This window comes from Nanorana parkeri, unplaced genomic scaffold (genome assembly GCF_000935625.1).
Source record: "Nanorana parkeri isolate BGI_ZX_2015 unplaced genomic scaffold, ASM93562v1 scaffold21, whole genome shotgun sequence".
Classification (NCBI taxonomy): Eukaryota; Metazoa; Chordata; class Amphibia; order Anura; family Dicroglossidae; genus Nanorana; species Nanorana parkeri.
In genome coordinates this window covers 2,323,622-2,347,722 of record NW_017306289.1, presented here as the reverse complement: position 1 = coordinate 2,347,722, position 24,101 = coordinate 2,323,622, and the positions used below count along the sequence as shown (strand labels likewise).

At 44.2% G+C, this 24,101-nt stretch overlaps 1 protein-coding gene across 1 annotated transcript in view; it reads left to right on the top strand.

Moving 5' to 3' along the window:
- Window positions 1-22,440, top strand: part of LOC108792153 (lysozyme g-like) — a 38,209-nt gene extending 15,769 nt beyond the window's left edge. The window contains 4 exon segments of the mRNA XM_018562861.1: window positions 10,193-10,273; window positions 16,343-16,542; window positions 20,288-20,424; window positions 22,257-22,440. Of these exon segments, the coding sequence (XP_018418363.1) occupies window positions 10,193-10,273; window positions 16,343-16,542; window positions 20,288-20,424; window positions 22,257-22,440 (602 nt within the window).
- Window positions 22,441-24,101: the final 1,661 nt, after the last annotated feature.

The window sequence follows — 24,101 nt, the reverse complement described above, 5'->3', positions numbered from 1 at the left end:
TGAGACCCAATAAGGAGTGACTTCCTACCTTGAGGGAACACTGGAGAGGATGTAATAGGCATCCAGGGTGATATTACTCACTATTCACTAAGCCCACTATTTTTCTCACCTCCCACCAGGTGATGATGGTATCTTTAAGTAGGGTGTTCTGTTTCAGATGTGGGGGGAGTGCTTGTAGCGGGGTATGAAGGATACCCGCGAGAGACCATGGGGTTGCTAGTTGGGCTTCTAGATCATGATTGGTATAGAAGGAGGATCCATGTATCCAGTCCCTCACATAGCAGAAGTTGCTGGCTAAGTTGTAATAGCGTATGTTAGGTAAGTTGGCCCCCAATTCCGATTTAGGTAGTTGAAGTTTCTTAAGGGCTATTCTGGGCTTCTTACCTTTCCATATGAATTTTGAAAATGCCGTATTGAGCGTGCGGATGTCAACATGTCTAATGAGTAGGGGTAGGGTCTGTATCGGGTAAAGGAGGCGTGCAAAGCTCACCATTCTGATTAGGTGGCACCTCCCTAACATTGATAATGGGAGGTTTTGCCATGATGTCGATTCGGCAGTAATTTTCCTATGGGGGAGTAATTAAGGTTGTATAGGTCTGTAAGAGTACGTGGAATACGGATTCCCAGGTATGTCAGAGAGTGTTTTCTAATTTGTAGTTTATGCGATGGGGCCCAGGAACCTGCCTCAGCCGCCACTGCTTTGGAGAAGAACAATAGTTCACTTTTGTCAAAATTTATTCTAAGGCCGGAGAATGTCCCATAATGTTGGATGTGTTGGATCAGTTTCGGAATCTGTTGTTTGGGGTCTGACAAGATAAGTAATATATCATCTGCAAATAGCATAGATTTGATATCTGTGGCTCCAATGTGTAGGCCTGTGTACAATTGGGGGGAGGAGAAGGACAGGGAGAGTGGTTCAATGGCAAGATTAAACAACAGGGGAGAGAGAGGGCAACCCTGTCGAGTACCTTTATGGAGAGAGAAGGGTGACGAAAGGTGCGTAGAGGTATAAATTTGTGCTCTGGGGGAGGAGTAAATCTTGGAGATAAATTGTAGGAATTGCCCCGAGATTCCCACCCGGCATAGGACCATGAAAAGCCACTGCCAGTTCACACTGTCAAAGGCCTTCTCCACATCCAGCGCTAACAGCGCTGCTGAAGACGGAGAAGACCGATGACCCTGCATTTTTATATGCTCCAATGCCAGGAGCGTCTTACGAATATTCAATGTGGCCGAGCGGCCAGACACAAACCCCGCCTGGTTGGGAGAAATTAGTTTAGGCAATATGCTAGACAACCGGTTAGCCATAATCTTAGACAAAAATTTAGCATCTTGGTTTAGTAAAGATATTGGACAGTAGGAACCTGGCAACAACGGATCTTTACCCTTCTTAGGGAGCAAACGTATATATGCGTCCTGAAAAGTCAATGGATATTGATCACAATGTAATATATGATTATACAATGTCAGAAGATGTGGAGAAACCTCTTCCATGAGTATCCTAAAGAATTCAGAGGACAGACCATCAGGCCCCGGCGCCTTGGACAGGGGTGCTTGTTTAATTATAGCTTGGAGTTCCGGCAGGGCGATGTCAGAGTTGAGCATCGCCAAGTCGTCTCCGGAGAGGGATGGCAAGGACACCGAGCCCAAGAAAGATTCTGCACCTGGCAAATTGCCCTGGTCAGCACTATATAGGTTTCTAGGTTTTCTTTCCCTCACCAAGTTCGCCATGAGCCTGCCAGACTTGTTCCCGAATTTAAACAGTTCCACCTCTTTTACAGACCGTATTTGTTGGTCGTACTGTTCGACCCAATGATCACACTGCTGCTTGGCTTGTAACCAGAGAAGCCTGTCTTGTGGGGTCAACGAGGTTTTATAAGTAAGGTAGGCTTCCCTGGCTAGAGCGCACGCCGCTGTGTATCTTTTTTTAGTGAACTTTTTCCGTCTAGAAACAAATGCCAGTATCTTACTACGGAGAACAGCCTTAGCCGTCTCCCAGAATAAAACAGGGTCATTAAGATGGACATAGTTATGTTCATAATAATCATGCCACCAGGATTTGAGGTCTTCCTTGAACGAGTCATCTTGTAGGAGGTAAGCAGGAAATCTCCAGGTGATGGGCCTGGATGGCACATCAAGGTTGCGGATGAAAATGGATACAGGGGAGTGATCCGATATAAGCATGGCTTAAATCGTGACAGCTTGGACGTTGTTCAACAAAGAAGGGGATATCAGGCAGAGATCAATGCGGGAGAGGACATTATGTGCCGTTGTCAGGATACAGAGCGCCTCCAGGTGGCGCTGGAGCTAAGCCCTACAGTTTCAGTAGTCACCTGCAGGGGTCTCCAGGCAGCCAGGAACTGCTAGGTACCAGACCTCCACTGGGTGGTGCTGGAAACTGCAACTCCAGTGCTCACCTGCAGGTGTCTCCCAGCTGCCACCAATCATCCACCACCTGGTGCTCCCTGGGAGGTTACTTAAGCCCTCCCTGCAGTAAGGTCTGTGGCTTGGCCATGGGTGTCCCCAGAATCTAGGGCAGGCCAGGCGCTCGGCCGCCTACTCCGGGCCAATCCCACCTCGAAACTCAGACAATATAATAACCTTACAAACAACGAATGCATACCCTGATACATATTAGTCTACATCTTGTACAAACAAAAGAAAAGATTTGGAATTAAAGAAATTTACATAACGTATATGGAGAAGAACGATTTCCTATGATTCCACCTTAAGCTAAGGGTTTAGGCGGAGTTCTTCTACCTGACTTCTCCCATAGTGGTGAAAGTCGATTTTCAATCGGTTGCTGCTGAGGATGGACAGGAATTAAAGTCTGATCCTTTATATTAATCCCCAAGTGATCCATCAATTTTTCGCCTTCAGAGAGATCAGTGATTGAATACGATTGATTTTTGTAAGAAAATACTAGGCGAAATGGGAAAGCCCACCTGTACTTCACTCCCTGATGGGCTAGGGCTAGTAATAATGGTTTCAGAGTGTCTTTTTTGAATCGTTGTAGGCGATGTATCAGCAAAAATCTGAACTCGATGGCCCAACAATGATAATTCCGTTGCTATTCTGGCTTTCTGCTTAACTAATTCCTTAATGCGATAGAAATGCGGTTTAACAATAACGTCTCTGGAAAAGCCCTTAGAACGCGTGGAGGTTAAAGCACGGTGAGCTCTATCCAACTCCAATTGGGTGTCTGTAATTTCGGGGAGTAGATCTTTAAGGAATTATTTTACAGCTGAGTCTAGATCAACAATGGATTCAGGGTCCCCTCTGATCCTAAAGTTGTGGCGCCTAGATCTATTCTCCAAGTCATCAATTTTGGATAAGGCATCCTCCAACTGCCTCTGCATATCTTGAATACAGGAGGTGTTTTGATTGGTGTGGGAGATCGTTGCCTCTAGCTTATTTTCAATAGATTCAATACGGGCACCCAGATCTTTCAAATCACCTCTGAGATCTGTGGTGATTTGCAACGCCATAGAGGCTAGCCCACGGTCTAGCATGGTAGAGAACTTAGAAATGATATCCGAATCATGAGAAAGGTTAACAACCTCTTGCTCATCACTTTCATGCAGTTCAGAGCCTGAATTATCATGCAAAGAGTGTCTCATACCTGCAAGCGTGTGATCCAGCAAGGAAAGTGTGGATTCATGCGTTCTCTGATCCGGCAAATCCCTCTCCGAAGGAGCTGCAGGTGATGAGTTAATTTCTCTGTCTCTTTTTCCCTCTGGCTTGGCTGTTATCTCTGTGCGGTCTACCGTCGTCTTGGGTGAGTTTCCTATCTGCCGCTGGCTTTTCTTTTGTCGGCTCTTTGCTCCTTTCCCAGCCATTCCAGCCCCGTTGTGTTTGGAAGTGATAAGCTGTGTATAGCGTCGGGTGCCTTGAGTTCCACACTGACACACTGACACTTACACTGACACTTCCCGAGTTTAAGACGCTGGGCCGTTCATAGAGCTGCGTCTATTGTGGTTACTTGCCGTCCCTGGTGGTGCCAAGTACTGAGCTGAGTGTTTGAGATCCGGCTGCCGTTTGATCTGAGTGCCGTTGAGAGCCTTGTACCGTGCACTTATGCCATGCACTGGTTTCCCTCGTTCCGCCCGAACTGCCCAATCTGGATGCCGGGTGCCATTCGGTCCAGGTTCCGAATGTCGGGTGGCGGGTGAACACTCGGCCAGGACGCCGGTAGTCGGTAGTCAAAGTGCCGACAGGACGCTTAAGCTTGTGGGAGTGGGGAGGCTAAAGCCCTTCATGGTGCGGAGCTTTGGGCTTATGCGGCCATCTTAGAAGCCTCGCGCATGCGCCGCTCAAATTTTTTTTACTTGTAATATCTTTCACAGCCAATTTTGGTGATCTTAACAGTACCACTGGTGCCTCACCTAAAACTGGCCGTCAAGATGGGCAAAATATTTCTGGTGAGTACCAACATTTTGTAATTTGTTATTGCATGGTAAAAGCATAATTTGTTATGGTGTGTATCCCACCTCCTCCATGCTGCTGCTTCCTGCCTAAATCTTGCGTGCTTCCTGCCTAAATCCTCCCTACATGCTATCAGGTATACCTCAGATAGACTATCTTAATTTTTTTATTATAATGTATTGCTGGGACTTGTAGTCTGGTGGTATTCTGCATGGCTGTATAATCATTATACAGCCATGCAGAATAGCACCAACTATGCAGGACTACAAATCCCAGCAATGCATTATATTTATAAGTAGGGATGCACCAGTGCCAATACTGGGCATTTTCACGAGTACTCATACTCGTGAAAATGACCCAATACTAAACGCAGATACCGGTGTTCTGTCGAGAACGTCGATGTAGTCGAATTTGCCGTACTTCAGCATCTAAGCTTGCGCACAGACCAGTATTATTGAGGGAACCCGCATTTATTTACAAAGCATTTAGTTTAAATTGTTAATTGTGAACGTTAATAATATTTCATCCCTCATTTACTGCCATGGGCGGCATATTAACGGTCACAATTAACCATTTACTTTGTAAATAAATGCTGGTTTCCTCGTTAATCCCGTCTATGCGCAAATGCAGATACTGGGTTGGCGTTCTCGACAGAACACCGACACTAAATTTTTAAACTGAAGCAGCTGCCTGAGGTCCCGCGCTTGCTGGGGACTTTGGCAGTCGTCCTGTTAACCACACAGTGCCATGGCGGCGGGGGTTGGAGGGGGCCCTTCATGGTTTCTTGCCCTGAAGGTTCTAGTTACGCCTCTGTACAGACCTCCAAACTTCGTGTGGCCTTCAGATTGGCACAACAACAGTGCATAGAGAGCTTCATGGAATGGGTTTCCATGGCTGAGCAGCTGCATCCAAGCCTTGCATCACCCAGTGCAATGCAAAGCGTCAGATGCAGTGGTGTAAAGCGCTTCGCCACTGGACTCTAGAGAAGTGGTGATGTGTTCTCTGGAGTGACGAATCACGCTTCTCTGTCTGGCAATCTGATGGACATGTCTGGGTTTGGCAATTGCCAGGAGAACGGGACTCGCATGACTGCATCGTGCCGAGTGTAAAGTGTGGTGGAGGGGGGATTATGGTGTGGGGTTGGGCTTGGCCCCTTAGTTCCAGTGAAGGGAACTCTTAAGGCATCAGCATACCAAGACATTTTGGACAATCTCATGTTCCTAACTTTGTGGGAACAGTTTGGGGATGGCCCCTTCCTGTCCCAACATGACTGCGCACCAGTGCACAAAGCAAGGTCCATAAAGACATGGATGAGCAAGTTTGGGGTGGAGGAACTTGACTTGTCTGCACAGAGCCCTGACCTCAACTCGATAGAACACCTTTGGTATGAATTAGAGCGGAGACTGCAAGCCAGGCCTTCTCGTCCAACATCAGTACCTGACCTTACAAATGGTCAAACATTCCCATAGACCAGGGGTGCCCATAAGGTCGATTGCGATCTACCAGTCGATCGCATAGCGATCACTGGTAGATCGCGATTTCCTCTCCTCCCGCCGGTGGGGCTTCTCTGGATCCCCGCTGCTCTCCCCATCTGTATGCAGCGGGGATCCGAGAAGAAGTGAAGGAACCGGCCGCGGGGGAGGGCGGAGGACAGAGCCGCTGTCACAAAACTAATGGCGAGCAGAGAGGAGAGAGAGAGAGAGACGCTTGGTCTGGATCTGACAGCCGGCGCCTCTCTCTCCCCTCACCGCTGTGTCTTAGTTCTGTGACAGTTGCTCCACCCCCTCCCCCCGCTGTGTGCTTCGTGTCGAATCCCCCACTGCCTCTGCCCGGGAGAGCAGGGGGGGATCCATGGGAGAAGCTGAGCCGTCGAGCGGCAGAGGATCGGTACATATCAGTGATATGTACCGGTCCTCTGTGCAGGACAAACACTAGAGCGATCAGCTGATCGCTCCAGTGTTTGTAAATAACTGGGGACACATAGTACTATGTGTCCCCAGTTATAAATGAACAGGATGTAATTTACATCACTTCCTGTTCATTTATGACAAACAAAACCACTTTTCATTTATGACAAACAAAACCACTTTGTTTGTCTTGAATTGTGATACACAGGGTCCCTCCCCCTGTATTGAGGAGCTTTGCACACCATCCCCAAGCAGATCTATTTCTTACCTGTGTTCGTCCTACAGGAGTGCGCTCTAACCATTGTGTGTTTTTCCTGTTCATTTATGAGTTTTTCAATGGGGAGAAGCACTCACTACAGAGGCTCCTCCCCATTCAGAAACTGCTTGATAGTAAAATATTTTCTTAATGAATGGGAAGCCTCTGTGCTTTCCATTCATTTAGAAGAGAGGCTGCAGAAAAAGGGATTGAGGACTTTGTGTCCTCAATTTATTTTTCTATTTTAAAAGGGAAATATTAAAATTAGGGCTGTTTAGAGCCCTAATATTTCCCCGAAGCCCCCCAACAGTAAAAAAAATTAAATAAGAAATAATAAAAATAAAATAAAAAATAGTAAAACATGTAAAAAAAATCCTGGAGGCAGGGTGCTGGGTGACATCACACGCCTGTTGGGGGGGCGTTTTTTCTTGCCGCGGGCGCAAAAGGAGCTGGCTACGGCTATGCTCCCACGGTGCTCGTGCGACTGCCGCCTGAATGTGTTAGACGCCACAGATGGAAAGGGGCAGAACACCTCTCCCCATGTGCAACGTCGGCCACACGAGCACCACGGGAGGATAAGACGCTGGGGCCTCTAGGACGCACTGGAATGTAAGCCGGCCGACTCCCTGCGTTCAGGGTCGGGAGGGGGTGTGGGGGTTGTATTGAAGTCAATGGCACCACAGGCATTGCCCCCACCCACAGTGCGATCGCCCACACCCTAATGTGCCTGCATTCTGGTCCAGTGCAATCTGCAAAGATAGTGCTCGCAGCATTTTTGCGGATCACACTGAACTGGAACGCAGCACTAATGTGCCTGCGTTCCGGGTGCAGGCGATCGCACTGTGGGCGAGGGGCCTGCCTGCGGTGCAATTGACTTCAATTGACTTCAATGCACCGCCATGCCCCCTCCCGCCCCTGAATGCAGGTGTTTTTTCGTTGGTAGATCTCATTGAGCTTGTCATTTGAAAAGTAGATCTCCAGACGAAAAATTGAGGGCGCCCCTGCCATAGACACACTCCTAAAGCTTGTGGACGCCTTCCCAGAAGAGTTGAAGCTGTTATAGCTGCAAAGGGTGGGCCGACTTAATATTGAGGCCGGCCTTCTCGTCCAACATCAGTACCTGACCTCACAAATGCGCTTCTGGAAGAATGCACTTCTGGAAGTGTGCATATGTGTGTACATACTCTGCAACTATTGCCCCTGACCTTTGCACACTGCCTTATTTACTCCTGACCTCTAAACTCTGCACTATTTACTTCTGCATGCTGCATTATTTGCTCCTGACATCTGCATTCTGCTTTATTTGCTCCTGATCTCTGCACTGCGTGTTACTCCTTACCTATAAAGTCTGCCTTAGTTATTCCTGACCTCTGCACTCTGCCTTATTTGTCATTGACCTCTGATACTCCTGACCTCTGCACTGCGTGTTACTCCAGGCCTCTGCACTCTACCTTCTTTACTCCTCACCTTTGAATTCTGCCTTATTTACTGCTGAACTCTGCGTTACATACTCCTGACCTCTAAACTCTGCCTTACTTACTCCTTACGCTGAATTCTACATTTCTCCTGACTTCTTAACTCTGTAATACATACTCCTGACCTCTGCACTCTGCATTATTTACACCTGACCTCTGTACTGTTACTCCTGCACTATATAAATATATATTACATACTTTTGATCCCTGCACTCTATACAGAGGCGTATGTTTTGAATTTTCCCCCTGCAATTTTGTGCCACACACAATTTGCCACATACCCCACTACCTTCCTCTCCTCTAAGTGACTAGGGGTTGCCTACCAGGTAGGCTGTGTGGGGCCCCATGATTTCTAATAGTGGCCTTGTTCATACAGCTGGTACTATTATTGTTCCACAATGCAATGCATTCTAGAGTGTTTTAGCGGTGGAATAGTGTGAACGTAGCCTTAATTCTAAAAGGTAAAAACAAACCTCAAAGGCTGAATCCAGTTTTGAGAATTTAGCATGACAAGAGAAAAGGATTTAAAAGGAAGAGCAGCAAAGAGAAGGGGAACTACAGTGGATTACAGTAAGGCACACATTACTGTACTGTTTTATGTTAACATTTCTGAGGGTTTAATGTCACTTTAAGTCTTGTTAAAAGAGTAGTACGGTACCCCAGGGCAGTGCCCAGCTCCCCATACCTTTTGTTTCACATAACCTTTGCTTATTCACCTAGAAAATGAAGAAATAATTTTAAAAATCTGCCAAACACACCTGTGAATCGGACCCAAGTAAATTCACCCATCACTAGTTACTACCCTCTTCTTTTGCCCTAATAATCCCTTCACACCCACAATCTACAGTATATATAATTGTTCCCCACCACGATGCCCCATGCCGCAGATAAGTTTATGCATACCCCCCCTTAAAGAGTCAACAGCCAACACTTTGGAGCACTCAATTGGTCTGTCACTACGGATCATGTCTTCACTGATGATTGGGAACCAGTCAAGGTGGTTCACGATCATGTAATCAGCTATTACATTAATTTAAAAAACAAAACCTTCATCCTGAGGATGAATACTGCCGCCCTCAGGCTGCAGTGTCATATGTGTGTGTAAAATCGTTTATTACAATAAATAAAACAAGGGATAAAAATACTCACAAACAAACGTTTTCATCAGGCTTTAACAACAAACGAGAGGCCACACTGTCTGTTAACCCAACATGATATCCCCCCCACTATGTAACACGGTAGTCTCTGGTCACATCACCGTCCACCGACCGCAGTCAGCCAAGATTGACGCGTTTCAGGGGCAAGCCCCCTTCCTCAGAATCATAGCTTGCTTTCCCTGAGAGTGGGGTATAAGACTGGAAACCGACCAATCAGAGAAAAATTCTCCATTATGACTAGTCTTGGAGTGATTGGCTCTTCTGCAGCATTACAAGGGATTTGCTATTATACGGCCGTACATGCCGCCCAATGATCACACAGCCTCTGGCTAATTAATGATTCAGCCAGACATTCAATTCTTGTGGAGATTTCAAATGCATGGGGTGATCTTATATTATGAGCTAAGCAGTACTTCAAACTCAGCAATGCTTATTACTCGGCAATCTGTATCCAATCTACCCACATCTCTCAAGAAAAATGGAATAAGAAGTGAACAATATAGTTCATAAAACATGTTACATTGGTGATTGCACCGTCATAGATGAATTTGAAAATAAAAAATTGAAGATAAAAATAATTTAAATATAAATTATAAATTGTAACAAAAACATTTTTAAGACCAATAAAATGTCCCTACATAAGGTGGCGCTCTGTTCCCTTTTGTTTTCTATGTTCGTGGTGGAAGCCCCAGAGCCTTGGATGAGCAGCCCCTCAAGTCTGTGTAAAAAAACTGTGATAAACTGTTGAAAACTTTGAGTGTGCAACAGCAAGTGGATTGTTCAGCTGGCAGCCATTAGCGCCAAGAGCTAAAGAAAACTTTTTTTGTCGGCAGTGTCATGTGTTTAATGCTCAATTTATTAGATTAAATTTTTTAACATGCTTATGCATTTGTCAGTCTGTAAAAGCTCCCTGAATTAGCATAACTATCTGCATGGATCAAATTATTTTTTTAATTGTAATATCTTTCACAGCCAATTTTGGTGATCTTAACAGTATTCCTACCACTGGTGCCTCACCTGAAACTGGCCGTCAAGATGGGCAAAAAATTTCTGGTGAGTACCAACATTTTGTAATTTGTTAATGCGTGGTAAAAGCATAATTTTAGGTCTTCTATTTTATTTTATTTTTTATTTAAACTTTTTAGATACAGCACCTATCACATTAGTTGCTTGTTATGGTGTGTATCCCACCTCCTCCAGGCTGCTGCTTCCTGCCTAAATCCTCCCTACATGCTATCAGGTATACCCCAGATAGACTATCTTCGGGTACTTTGAGGGTTAACTAGAGACTATCATTGTACTAGGGTTGGGCTGCTCACTCGCTCCTTCCTATCTCCTTCTCTATTTATACACAGGGCCGCCATCGGGGTGGTACAGCCGATACACATGTAAGGGGACTGGGCATCCCAGGCTGCCCGGGCCCCAGTCTATGAGCTTTTGCAGTTTGGTAGCAGAGAAGACAAGCACTGACTACCTATTGTACAAATCTCCCTGATGTTTGCAGGGAATTTTTGCTGGACTAGCTGCCTATTATACAATGTGCAATCATTGCTCACGCATGTCAGTTCAGCCCCGTCACGTCACTGATTTCATACTATCAATGTTCTTCTGCATGTTGTGGCTGCTCATGAGATCTTAAAGAACAGCACCTTGGATTGGGTAAACAAATTCACTATATTGCCAAAAGTATTGGGACACCTCTCCAAATTATTGGATTCAGGTATTCCAATCACCTCCATGGCCACAGGTGTATAAAATCAATCACTTAGGCATGCAGACTGCTTCTATAAATATTTGTGAAAGAATGGGTCGCTCTCAGGAGCTCAGTGAATTCAAACGTGGTACCGTGATAGGTTGCCACCTGTGCAATAAGTCCATCTGTGAAATTTCCTTGCTACTAAATATTCCACGGTCACCTGTTAGTGGTATTATAACAAAGTGGAAGCAACTGGGTACAGCAGCAACTCAGCTACGAAGTGGTAGGTCATGTAAAATTACAGAGTGGGGTCAGCGCATGTTGAAGCACACAGTGCGCAGAAGTCACCAACTGTCTGCAGAGTCAATAGCTACAGACCCACTGGCGGAACTACCAGGGTCGCAGTGGTCGCAATTGCGACTGGGCCCTGGCGTTTCGCCTGTTGGGGGGCCTAGCGAGGAAGGTGAGGGCCCCCCCGGGATCGTGCCACTCCTTCCCCGCTGCTCTGCCACCCCTAGTCGAATTTGCCGTACTTCAGCATCTAAGCTTGCGCACAGACCAGTATTATTGAGGGAACCCGCATTTATTTACAAAGCATTTAGTTTAATTGTTAATTGTGACCATTAATAATATTTCATCCCTCATTTACTGCCATGGACGGCATATTAACGGTCACAATTAACCATTACAAACGAATACTTTGTAAATAAATGCCGGTTTCCTCGTTAATCCCGTCTATGCGCAAATGCAGATACTGTTCTCGACAGAACACCGACACTAAATTTTTAAACTGTAGCGGCTGCCTGAGGCCCTGCGCTTGCTGGGGACCTTGGCAGTCGTCCTGTTAACCACACAGTGCCATGGCGGCAGGGAGTTGGGGGGGGTCCTTCGTGGTTTCTTGCCCTGAAGGTTCTAGTTACGCCTCTGTACAGACCTCCAAACTTCGTGTGGCCTTCAGATTGGCACAACAACAGTGCGTAGAGAGCTTCATGGAATGGGTTTAAATGGCCGAGCAGCTGCATCCAAGCCTTGCATCACCCAGTGCAATGCAAAGCATCAGATGCAGTGGTGTAAAGCGCGCCGCCACTGGACTCTAGAGAAGTGGTGATGTGTTCTCTGGAGTGACGAATCACGCTTCTCTGTCTGGCAATCCGATGGACATGTCTGGGTTTGGCGGTTGCAGTAAAGTTTGGTGGAGGGGAGATTATGGTGTGGGGTTGTTTTTCAGGGGTTGGGCTTGGCCCCTTAGTTCCAGTGAAGGGAACTCTTAAGGCATCAGCATAGCAAGACATTTTGGACAATCTCATGTTGCTAACTTTGTGGGAACAGTTTGGGGATGGCTTAATTAGAGCGGAGACTGCGAGCCAGGCCTTCTCGTCCAACCTGACCTTACAAATGGTCAAACATTCCCACAGACCAGGGGTGCCCATAAGGTCGATCGCGAGCTACCAGTGATCGCGATGTCCTCTCCTCCCACCGGTGGGGCTTCTCTGGATCCCCGCTGCTCCCCATCTGTATGCATTTCCCCCGCTGCCTCTGCCCGGGAGAGCAGGGGGGGATCCATGGGAGAAGCTGAGCCATCGTGTGCGTGGTCGAGCGGCAGAGGATCGGTACATATCAGTGATATGTATCGGTTCTCTGTGCAGGACAAACACTGGAGCGATCAGCTGATCACTCCAGTGTTTGTAAATAACTGGGGACACATAGTACTAGTAATGAACAGGATGTGATTTATATAACTTCCTGTTCATTTATGAGTTTTGGTTGACCTCAACCCGATAGAACACCTTTGGTATGAATTAGAGCGGAGACTGCGGGCCAGGCCTTCTCATCCAACATCAGTACCTGACCTCATAAGTGGTCAAACATTCCCATAGACACACTCCTAAACCTTGTGGACAGCCTTCCCAGAAGAGTTGAAGCTGTTATAGTGGCAAAGGGTGGGCCAACTCAATATTGAACCCTACGGATTAAGACTGGGGTGCCATTAAAGTTCATGAACGTGTAAAGGCAGGCGCCCCAATACTTTTGGCAATATAGTGTACATGTGACTTCGGTTGTTTAGAGACAGTGAGGCCTGCAAGAAGCGGAGAAGATGGGAGAGATTTAATCAGTTCTGCAGTATGACCAAGGTCCCACCCTACTAGCAGCACCTGTTTAAGCATTGATCAGATGATCTGGTGGGCCCAGGTGACATATGTTGCAGAGCAGGAATCTGTGGCCTGTAAATGGGGGTGGGAGAGCAGCAGGGAAGGGGGGCGGGTGCAGCAGGCTGTATAAGGATACTAGCTGTCAGTTTTCTGATGTCTACAGTGCATATGTGTGTACATACTCTGCAACTATTGCCCCTGACCTTTGCACACTGCCTTATTTACTCCTGACCTCTAAACTCTGCATTATTTACTTCTGCATGCTGCATTATTTGCTCCTGACCTCTGCATTCTGCTTTATTTGCTCCTGACCTCTGCACTGTGTGTTACTCCTTACCTATAAACTCTGCCTTAGTTATCCCTGACCTCTGCACTCTGCCTTATTTGTTATTGACCTCTGATACTCCTGACCTCTGCACTGTGTGTTACTCCTGGCCTCTGCACTCTACCTTCTTTACTCCTGACCTCTGCCTTGCTAGTTACTCCTGATCTCTGAACTCTGGCTTATTTACACCTGACCTCTGCACTCTGCCTTATTTACTTCTACTTGGAGGAGGAGTTCGCGGCCATCTTATTTCATTGAAGACACAATGGAGGTCCTGTGTGCAGCGGTTTCGGGTCCCTGAAGATGGCGGACGAGGCACAGGTACTCGGTTTTTTGTATCGGAGTTTTTGCACGAGTACGAGTATCGCCGCCGATACTGATGCTTGTATCGGTATGGGTGCATTCCTACTTCTGACCTTTGAATACTGCCTTATTTATTGCTGAACTCTGCGTTACATACTCCTGACCTCTAAACTCTGCCTTACTTACTCCTTACGATGAATTCTACATTTCTCCTGACTTCTTAACTCTGCAATACATACTCCTGACCTCTGGACTCTGCATTATGTATTCCTGACCTCTGCACTCTGCATTATTTACACCTGACCTCTGTACTGTGTTACTCCTGCACTATATAAATATATATTACACACTTCTGATCCCTGCACTCTATACAGAGGCTTACATTTTAAATTTTCCCCTTGCAATTTTGTGCCACACACAATTTGCCACATACCCCACTACCTTCCTCTCCTCTAAGTGACTAGGGGTTGCCTACCAGGTAGGCTGTGTGGGGCCCCATGATTTCTAATAGTGGCCTTGTTTATACAGCTTGTACTATTATTGTTCCACAATGCAATGCGTTTTAGAGTGTTTTAGCGGTGGAATAGTGTGAACGTAGCTGTAATGCTGTTTTTCTGCAGCCCCTGTTATCAATGAACAGGAAGACTCTATACTGAGTGTTCCTGTCCATCCATAACCTGTGGATATAGTATGAGTTACTATGTCCACAATCATGAATGAACAGGAAATGTTGTAGAGCACTTCCTGTTCATTCTTAATAGGGGACACAGTAAACATACTATGTCCTCAATTATTTACAAGCACTTTGGCAGTCGCAGGAGGCTGAGTGGGTAGTTTGGGGAGGAGAGCTCAGTCTCCTGTGACATGGCTGACAGCTGTCTCCTCCCCCACACAGCTCTCCAGCCTGATTTGTTGTCCTAGGAGGCCAAGTGGGTTTCTCTCATGTTCCTCTCCTACCAACTGGACGCTGCTCAGTGTCAGAGGGGACACAAAGCAGCGCCCAGCAAGGAGGAGAGAAACTATGGATGCACCGCAACTTCGGTAAACTGGAAAGGCTCCAACACTTAATAAAGGCATATAACATTTTAGGTGAAGGGACACTCCTCCCTGTAGACTTTTTGAGCCCGCATTACCTTTACTGCCAAGGATGGGAAAGACCCTCTCCAACGTCCCAACTAAAAACCTATCTCGCTGGTAAACACCAACCTGAAATTATTCACCAAAATCCTTGCAACATACCCTATGACACGCGCCCAAGCTTTGTGCTTACCAGGGAAGCACGCAACAACAGCATCATCAGGCTACTAGATGTGATCTATGCCACCCTTTCTGAATCCAAAATGGCTTTTGACAAGGTAGACCAAACACTTATGGAACAGACACTGAAACACCTGGTTGAAATAATGATGATGTCATGGATAAAAGCTATCTACTCCAACCTCATAACTCAGGTTAAAATGAACAGTAATCTTTCCACACCACTTACACTTTTACTCTTACTCTAGAGTCCCTTTTTACACAAAATTAGAGCAAATTCATATCATGCCCCATGCTTGTTGCTGTGCTCCTGGTATAAGGTCTCAATTTTAATAAATCATCTACAAAATATTACCTTTTGTATCACTTGCCCCTCCTACTAGATTGTAAGCTCTCACGAGCAGGGCCCTACCAACCCTATTGTTCTGAAACTGTATTGTAATGTAAATTGTATTGTAACTGTACTGTCTCCACTATTTTGTAAAGCGCTGAGCAAATTGTTGGCGCTATATAAATCCTGTATAATAATAATAATAATACAAAACAAATTGCCTCACTGGATCAATCATGTGTAGTTTTAAAATCTCTCATGCTTATTTAACAAGAAGAAAAAAATAAACTTCCTGCTAATGTGTTTAAGCTAGTCTGAGTCTTAATAGTAGGAGAACCATGACGAAAGCCCAGACCATCTAAACTGCAGCAGTAGAAATGTATTTACTCTTTCATATATTATATATGGTGCAGCGGACATTGGCACAGAGGAACACCAGATGCGCTGTCTTGCAATTTTGCTCACTGTAGCATTACTCAATCAGAATTCAGCATTAATATCCTTTGTATGAATACATTCACAAGCAGACACAGACACTTTTAGAAACCTTGTTCTTCCATATTTGTGACCCTGTATTAAATATAGAGTTTTTTAGATTAGGTACTAGATGGTGCTGTAGTTGCAATTTCTCTGTTGAGATAACGTCTCAGCCACATAAGGAGTGTATTGTTTTCCAGCACTCAGATGACTCATCGGCTTGCATTGTGAAAAGGGGCAGTAAAGCAGAACCATTGTGTAGCACTGCAAAGCATGAGGCACAGCCTGCCCTTGTAATGAGTAAATATGGCTGCCCAATGTAAGAACTATACACAGAAAAGAATTTTAAAACATTAACACATACTGATCAGATTGCTCAGCTCAAACTGATCTCTTTTACATCCAAGTCTAAAAAACACTATACATTCTCAATAACAAATGTTTTGTTCATTTATCTATGGGTGTCTGTATACATTTTCAAAGCTGCACCTCAAAATTGTGGTCAAAATCTTAACATTTTCTGCGGTATAAAAACAATCCACTAAGCTCTTTTAATGACAATGTTTTACCTTCCTTTATAAAGGTATACCTGCATCTGAAGCATTGGCAGCAACAGATCTGCAAAGGGTGATGAAGTACAAGGAGAAGATTCAATCTGTGGCTGGGAAAACTGGTGTGGACTCAGCTATCATTGGAGGGATCATGTCTCGTGAATAACGTGCTGGGAATGTTTTAGATGCCAATCAATGGGGAGATCATGGCAATGCTTTTGGGTTGATGCAGGTAATTAAAGATCTCCACAAATAGAGTAAAATGAATAAGTGGCCCACCGGAATTTCCGAAAAAATAACATTTATTGTAATAAAGCAAATTTCTCATGCTATTGGGGGTCACAGGAAGTGTGAAACATTTGGGTTTACTGACACATACAGAGGATTGGCTGCTGCAAACAAAAAAATGATAGGCCGGCCAAAAATAACCCCTCCATGTTTCAGTTTTTTGCTAGTCTCCTAGGAAGATGGACATCTTTTCTTTAGCTCTGCTGTAAAACAACTAACCAGTTTTTTTGCTAACATTTTCCTTCACTTTTTCTTTTTATTCATTCAAGACTCTCAACATCACTGTTAGAGCTGGTCTCTACTTTGCATCTTTCTGGCGTGGTCTATCCTCGGCTTGGACTTTGGAGTGCTGAGACCTAACCCTTCTGAACTAAACAAGTGGGGCAAGCATGGAAGTGACGTTTAGGCACTGCGTTCCACATAAGCTGCTTTCCAGATACTATCCTGGTAACAAGTTAGCTGCGGAGCACTTTCCAGGTCTAGAGCCATTGGCTTTGCCTTAACCCAGTCCCTAACGACTCACTTAGTGAGTAGGTTGATCAGGCTGAGCACCAGGAGCTACCTAATTTCTTCGGTTCACTGAATGCCTTTAAAATCCCTGCATTCCAACAACTCCTACTGCGGAAGTGGTTAACACTGCGGGCTGAGTGGAATTTTTGTCGCGCCTTTTCCGCGCTCTCTTACGTCAGTCAGCACTGAGGAAGCATCTCCCTACTGTTGCTAGTGCATTTCAAAGAGCCACACAAATCTCCAATCTTTGGTTTGTTCTTACTGCCCACTTACAGTGAAGGTGGTCACCCCCAGCCTACGACCCTCACTTGTTACCAGCGGTTAGGTTTGTGAGTACCTAATGCCTGGCCTCGTTCCCTGAGCTTATGTTTTTGTACCTCCACAAGGTTGAAACATGTCTGATTCTAGACACTGGAGATAGTCTCACAGTTCCCAGTGCCCCCAGCTCACACACTACTAATGGTTTCACTGCTGCTTACAGTGTGCCCACTGATACAACTGATGTCTGCAGCCTGGAATGATGGCCTCTGTTCCTGCAGTCTACCTCTGGGGAGTCGCATTCTTCTACTCCTAAATTAAAAGAGACTCATTTGACTCTTATCGACATGGCGCACACCACTTTATAACTGGAGAATCAGCCTGAGAGTGGTGCTGTGAAGGTACCTACCCTGCCTAATTCCTAGTGTTGTGTCAAGATACAACACCGGCAATAGCAAGGAGGGTGCATTCTGCACAAAATGCCCCCTCCTGCTTCAAGACCAGTGGCACCTACAAAAACCACTGGCTTCTGCAAATGCAGGGGCAGCCATACGCAATGCTGTGGTCTTTCTCTGCATATGTGAAAGCTGGTGGGTCCCGCAGCAGGTAAAGGCTCCTGCCCAGACTAAAAAAATTTCCATTCGTGCCTACAGGCGCCCGAAATTTGTTTTTTCTTTGGTCATAAAACATTCGGAGCTACTAAAGCTACAGTTATGATGGGCTGCTGGAGGTTTCCCATCACGTTTACCGCATGGATCAGCTGTCATTGCACATGCAGAATGCACTTTGGCTAAAGTGATGGACTGCATCCCAGAGGCAAATGCTTTGCATGGCTTTCAAAGGACAACATCTCTTCAGATCTACCTTTTGGATGCCATTGTTAAGGACACCATTGATGGCAAGAACATCCATCTGCTTAGTCCAAAAAACCTACGGTGCAGTCTGGGAAGGCTTATTCCTTATTGTAGGTTAGGAAAAGTCCTTTTCATTACTCTACGTCTACAACCACCAATTCCAAACCCAAGACGGCCTTCCCAGCTTAATCGTAAGGCCTGGAACTCCAAGTCTGCCAAGCCCTCAGATGGATCTTCTGCAGCATAAAAGGTGAGCCCCCCTTTCCAAAGTTGGGGGACATCCGTTATCCTTTGCAGACACTTGGACAGCTTGCATCCAAGATTGGTTTCCAGTGGCTACCAGCACTCTGCTTAGTTCATCACTTCCTCTGTCATCACACAAACTGTGATGCTCTAGAGCTCCAGGTACCTCCTAGTGGGTCTTCTGGATCAGGGTATCATTGCCTAAATTCCTGTAGCAGAATAGTTTCAAGGTTTTACTCCAACCTGTTCCTGTTTCCAAAGCTAAGTGGGCTCCGGCCCCATGCTAGATTGCAAAGCACTAAATATCTTATTTCAAGCTCAGAAATTCAGCATGGAATAAAAATAAACCAGGTTTGCCATATCCTTCCTTTACCAGGGAGATGTGCTTACTTCTGTATACATCAATGACTTGTACCTACATATCCCAATATTCCCAGTACACCAGCAGTTCCCTACGCTTTGCTGTGGTCCCCTGCATTTTTAGTTTTTTGGCCTAGCTCTTTTCTGCCCCTTGGTTATACACCAAAGTAGTGCTGCGCTCTGGAGTCATCTCCATTGTACTAGGGTACAGTTCCTCTCTTTCCAGTTAAGGCTCATTCTACAAGAAGTGTTAGTGCTTCTTGGGCCAGCATTGGGTTTCAGTATCCTAAATCTGCAAGGCTGCCATCTGGTCCTCTGTTCATAATTTTGTTAGTGGATGTAAGTTTTAGCTGCAAGGTTCTTTAGGCTACCCTCTCAATTGTGGCCCCCTTGCGTTATTGTTGGATTTGTTTGTTTTCTCAATGCTGTGTTGCCTGCCCCTCTGTTGGACAGCTTTTGGATGTCCTGTTGGTTACAGAATTAATTCCCTGTGTTCTGTGATATACGATCGAGAAAACAGGATTTTTGTCATGCCTGTAAAATTAATTTCATGGAGTACATCATGAGACACGGGACCCTCACTTCTGTTTTTCTGTTATTCACTCTTGTCCTGTATGCTACAAAACTGAGGCAGGCTGAGAGTAGGAGGGGTTATACAGAGCTGTCCTTTCAGCTTTGAATTGACAATCACCTGAAGGTAGCTGCATAACCTTTTGGTTGTAGACAGACACACACACACTCCTTGTATCCTGTGATGTACTGCATGAAACAGATTTTACAGGTAAGACAAAAATCCTGTTTTATTGGACTGCACATATTAAATGACTGATAAGATTTGTCTGGTACCTGTTCTCCCTTTAAGAAAACCTGTCTGATCCATTGAAATAATGCTAGGAAAAACAGACAATAAACATTTGGTCTAAAATACTCAGGAAATTCCATATTTTTTTCCCTTGTGAATAAGTTGGAGGGAACCAGACTCACTGGAATTTAGCTTTAGGGCCCATTTACATATCTGGGCACGTTATGTTGCACGTCAATGTGTGCTGCATTAAGGCAGCCTATTGAAAATAATGAGCTGCCAATGTACCAAAATGTCTTGAAAATCGCACATATCTCAAAATTTGTAATGCAACAGACTGTGCTTTGAGGTGGCATTAAAAATGAATGGCAACGCATGTAACATATTGCCACATGTTACCTCAATGCAAAGATAACAAATGGGTTTATAAAGTCCATGCATTTTACCTGCATTGTAGAAATCTGGAAAATACCTGACAGCGCAGTTACTATACACAAATCCTCAATGTTACTTACAATCATTTTAGCTCTTTAACTCATTCTAAAGCTTTCATGGGTAGTCTTGTTAAGCAGTCTGAAAATATGTATGACCCAAAGAGTTCATCCCATGTTTTTATCCTGGCAGACAAGTAATTTTATTTATTTATTTATTTTTAACACCAGATCGACAAAAGATGGCATTCTCTTCGAGGAGCATGGGACAGTGAAGAGCATATTTTACAGGCTACATAAATACTGTGTTCTATGTTTTGGGACATCAAGAAAAAATTTCCAAGCTGGTCAGCAAGCCAAACTATGAAAAGGTAAATCACACACATGAACAAATATAAGTACCCTAAGTGCATAATTATCTAACTATCTAGCAGATGAATATCTAGTTGTATTGCAAAATAGACAAAATAAAAGTCTGCTTTAAAGCAATCCTGTTAACAACAGGTTAGTTTTAATCTAGTCAAACGTTTAACTTATCACCACTCTGCCACGGCCTCTGTTCATTTGACCAAAGGGACATCAGGTGTCTGCCCAAACAGTGCGCTGTTGCTCCAGTGTACTGATATCCCAGGAGCAAGAACAGCTGCATTCTGATAATGTCACTTTATTAAAACCAACTTTATTGATTCAGCCAGTGGCACAGAGTCCTGCCTCCGGTCCACCCCCTCTAATGTGTTTTAAACTTATGGGCTTAGTAGTAGAGATAGGGGTGGTCTTGCAGGAGAAATCATTTAGATCATAGCTTATAATTCACAATCATGGACAATGATGTGCCTTTATACAATATATCAAACAAAAACCTAGTAAAGTAAAGTTGCTACCATCAGAAGGAGGCCAGGTCAACCTGATCAAGATAATACCCCCATAATGCCTATATGTCCTGGCCCATATGCCAGGGGTCTGTCCCCAAATACTATAAGCATATGAATTCAGCTCAATCTTCCTTTATTTGGGCCAATACCAGGCATAAACCTAAATGATCAACCCTACAAAGGCCCAAGTCTGGAGACCAGTTTAGCGCTCCCAGATATATATCTATTTTACCTGGCAGACCAGTTATGACATTTGTTACCGTGGTTTTCCCCTATGGTTTCTGTCACAGCTAACACCTACCCAGCAGATGAGCTATAAATAGAGCAAATGTTCATATATTTAGGAGCTGTCTATACGATTTCCTCCCTCAGGTCAGATATACTGGAGGCTAGCTAAAACTATGTGGACAGAAGCTAGGAAGATAGATATTTCCTGGTCAGATACAGTATGAACAAATTATCTGGGATAACTATTATATCACACCTTACCCCCATTCCTGATCCTGCAGCATAGAAGGCCCAAGAAATAGTAGTGTTATCAAATCTATACTATATATTTGACAGCTACATTCATATGCTCATCTTCAGGCTTTCCCAACGGGATTTTGCTACAGAGACAGAAACTGTACCTACAACTGTGCCACATCTTAAGCACCAAAGTAGAGAATAATATCCTCAGATTTGTATTAATAGATCACAGGAGCCATAGTGTCTGATTTCCAATCTTTACTTGCATTTCTTACACAATAAACTGGGCTAAATGTCTCTACAAGTAAAGTCCAAATAGTAAGTACTAATGCCTTCCATTAGTGAGGAGGACTGGGATGTTCTCTGTTCTTCCCATCTTTATGTATCCCCTTATTGGTAGCCACACCAATATCGCCCATCCCCGCAATATGCCTGTTTGGTATCCACACCCCTTACTCTAGCTCAGTGCATAGCTGTGGTAAATAAAAAATCCTTTATAAAAAGGCGATATGATAACAGGAATTATTCAGATAAATTTCTAAAGATATGGAATGTGTGGAGCAAATCCCCCCTCACTTATAATTGTTCGGATCATTTTTGAATAAACATATACTTCCAACGCTGATTGCTGCCACTGATACTACTGAGGTGACAAGAGGCACAATTTAGTGTTGTTTTATACTTTAAATGTTTGACATACTTGTATTCGGAATAATATTGTACATGTAACCTGTATACATCTGATGCTCAATGAACAGAATTTTTTTTTAAAAAGCACAAATTTTAAACCTAAAACTCAATTATTTTTTTTCTAACTTTACTGCCTAATTTGTATTCTATTTACGGTAACTTGTTGTTTCAGGTGCTTTGGCAGCATACAACATGGGTCCAGGGAACGTCAATAGTTTTGATGCTGTCGACAGTCGTACAACTGGCAAGGACTACTCCAATGATATCGTTGCACGGGCAAAGTTTTACAACAAATTAAAATATAATCTCAATCTCCTCCATGCAGACCCAAACTGGAAAGGCTCCAACACTTAATAAAGGCATATAACATTTTAGGTGAAGGGACACTCCTCCCTGTAGACTTTTTGAGCCCGCATTACCTTTACTGCCAAGGATGGGAAAGACCCTCTCCAACGTCCCAACTAAAAACCTATCTCGCTGGTAAACACCAACCTGAAATTATTCACCAAAATCCTTGCAACATACCCTATGACACGCGCCCAAGCTTTGTGCTTACCAGGGAAGCACGCAACAACAGCATCATCAGACTACTAGATGTGATCTATGCCACCCTTTCTGAATCCAAAATGGCTTTTGACAAGGTAGACCAAACACTTATGGAACAGACACTGAAACACCTGGTTGAAATAATGATGATGTCATGGATAAAAGCTATCTACTCCAACCTCATAACTCAGGTTAAAATGAACAGTAATCTTTCCACACCACTTACACTTTTACTCTTACTCTAGAGTCCCTTTTTACACAAAATTAGAGCAAATTCATATCATGTCCCATGCTTGTTGCTGTGCTCCTGGTATAAGGTCTCAATTTTAATAAATCATCTACAAAATATTACCTTTTGTATCACTTGCCCCTCCTACTAGATTGTAAGCTCTCACGAGCAGGGCCCTACCAACCCTATTGTTCTGAAACTGTATTGTAATGTAAATTGTATTGTAACTGTACTGTCTCCACTATTTTGTAAAGCGCTGAGCAAATTGTTGGCGCTATATAAATCCTGTATAATAATAATAATAATACAAAACAAATTGCCTCACTGGATCAATCATGTGTAGTTTTAAAATCTCTCATGCTTATTTAACAAGAAGAAAAAAATAAACTTCCTGCTAATGTGTTTAAGCTAGTCTGAGTCTTAATAGTAGGAGAACCATGACGAAAGCCCAGACCATCTAAACTGCAGCAGTAGAAATGTATTTACTCTTTCATATATTATATATGGTGCAGCGGACATTGGCACAGAGGAACACCAGATGCGCTGTCTTGCAATTTTGCTCACTGTAGCATTACTCAATCAGAATTCAGCATTAATATCCTTTGTATGAATACATTCACAAGCAGACACAGACACTTTTAGAAACCTTGTTCTTCCATATTTGTGACCCTGTATTAAATATAGAGTTTTTTAGATTAGGTACTAGATGGTGCTGTAGTTGCAATTTCTCTGTTGAGATAACGTCTCAGCCACATAAGGAGTGTATTGTTTTCCAGCACTCAGATGACTCATCGGCTTGCATTGTGAAAAGGGGCAGTAAAGCAGAACCATTGTGTAGCACTGCAAAGCATGAGGCACAGCCTGCCCTTGTAATGAGTAAATATGGCTGCCCAATGTAAGAACTATACACAGAAAAGAATTTTAAAACATTAACACATACTGATCAGATTGCTCAGCTCAAACTGATCTCTTTTACATCCAAGTCTAAAAAACACTATACATTCTCAATAACAAATGTTTTGTTCATTTATCTATGGGTGTCTGTATACATTTTCAAAGCTGCACCTCAAAATTGTGGTCAAAATCTTAACATTTTCTGCGGTATAAAAACAATCCACTAAGCTCTTTTAATGACAATGTTTTACCTTCCTTTATAAAGGTATACCTGCATCTGAAGCATTGGCAGCAACAGATCTGCAAAGGGTGATGAAGTACAAGGAGAAGATTCAATCTGTGGCTG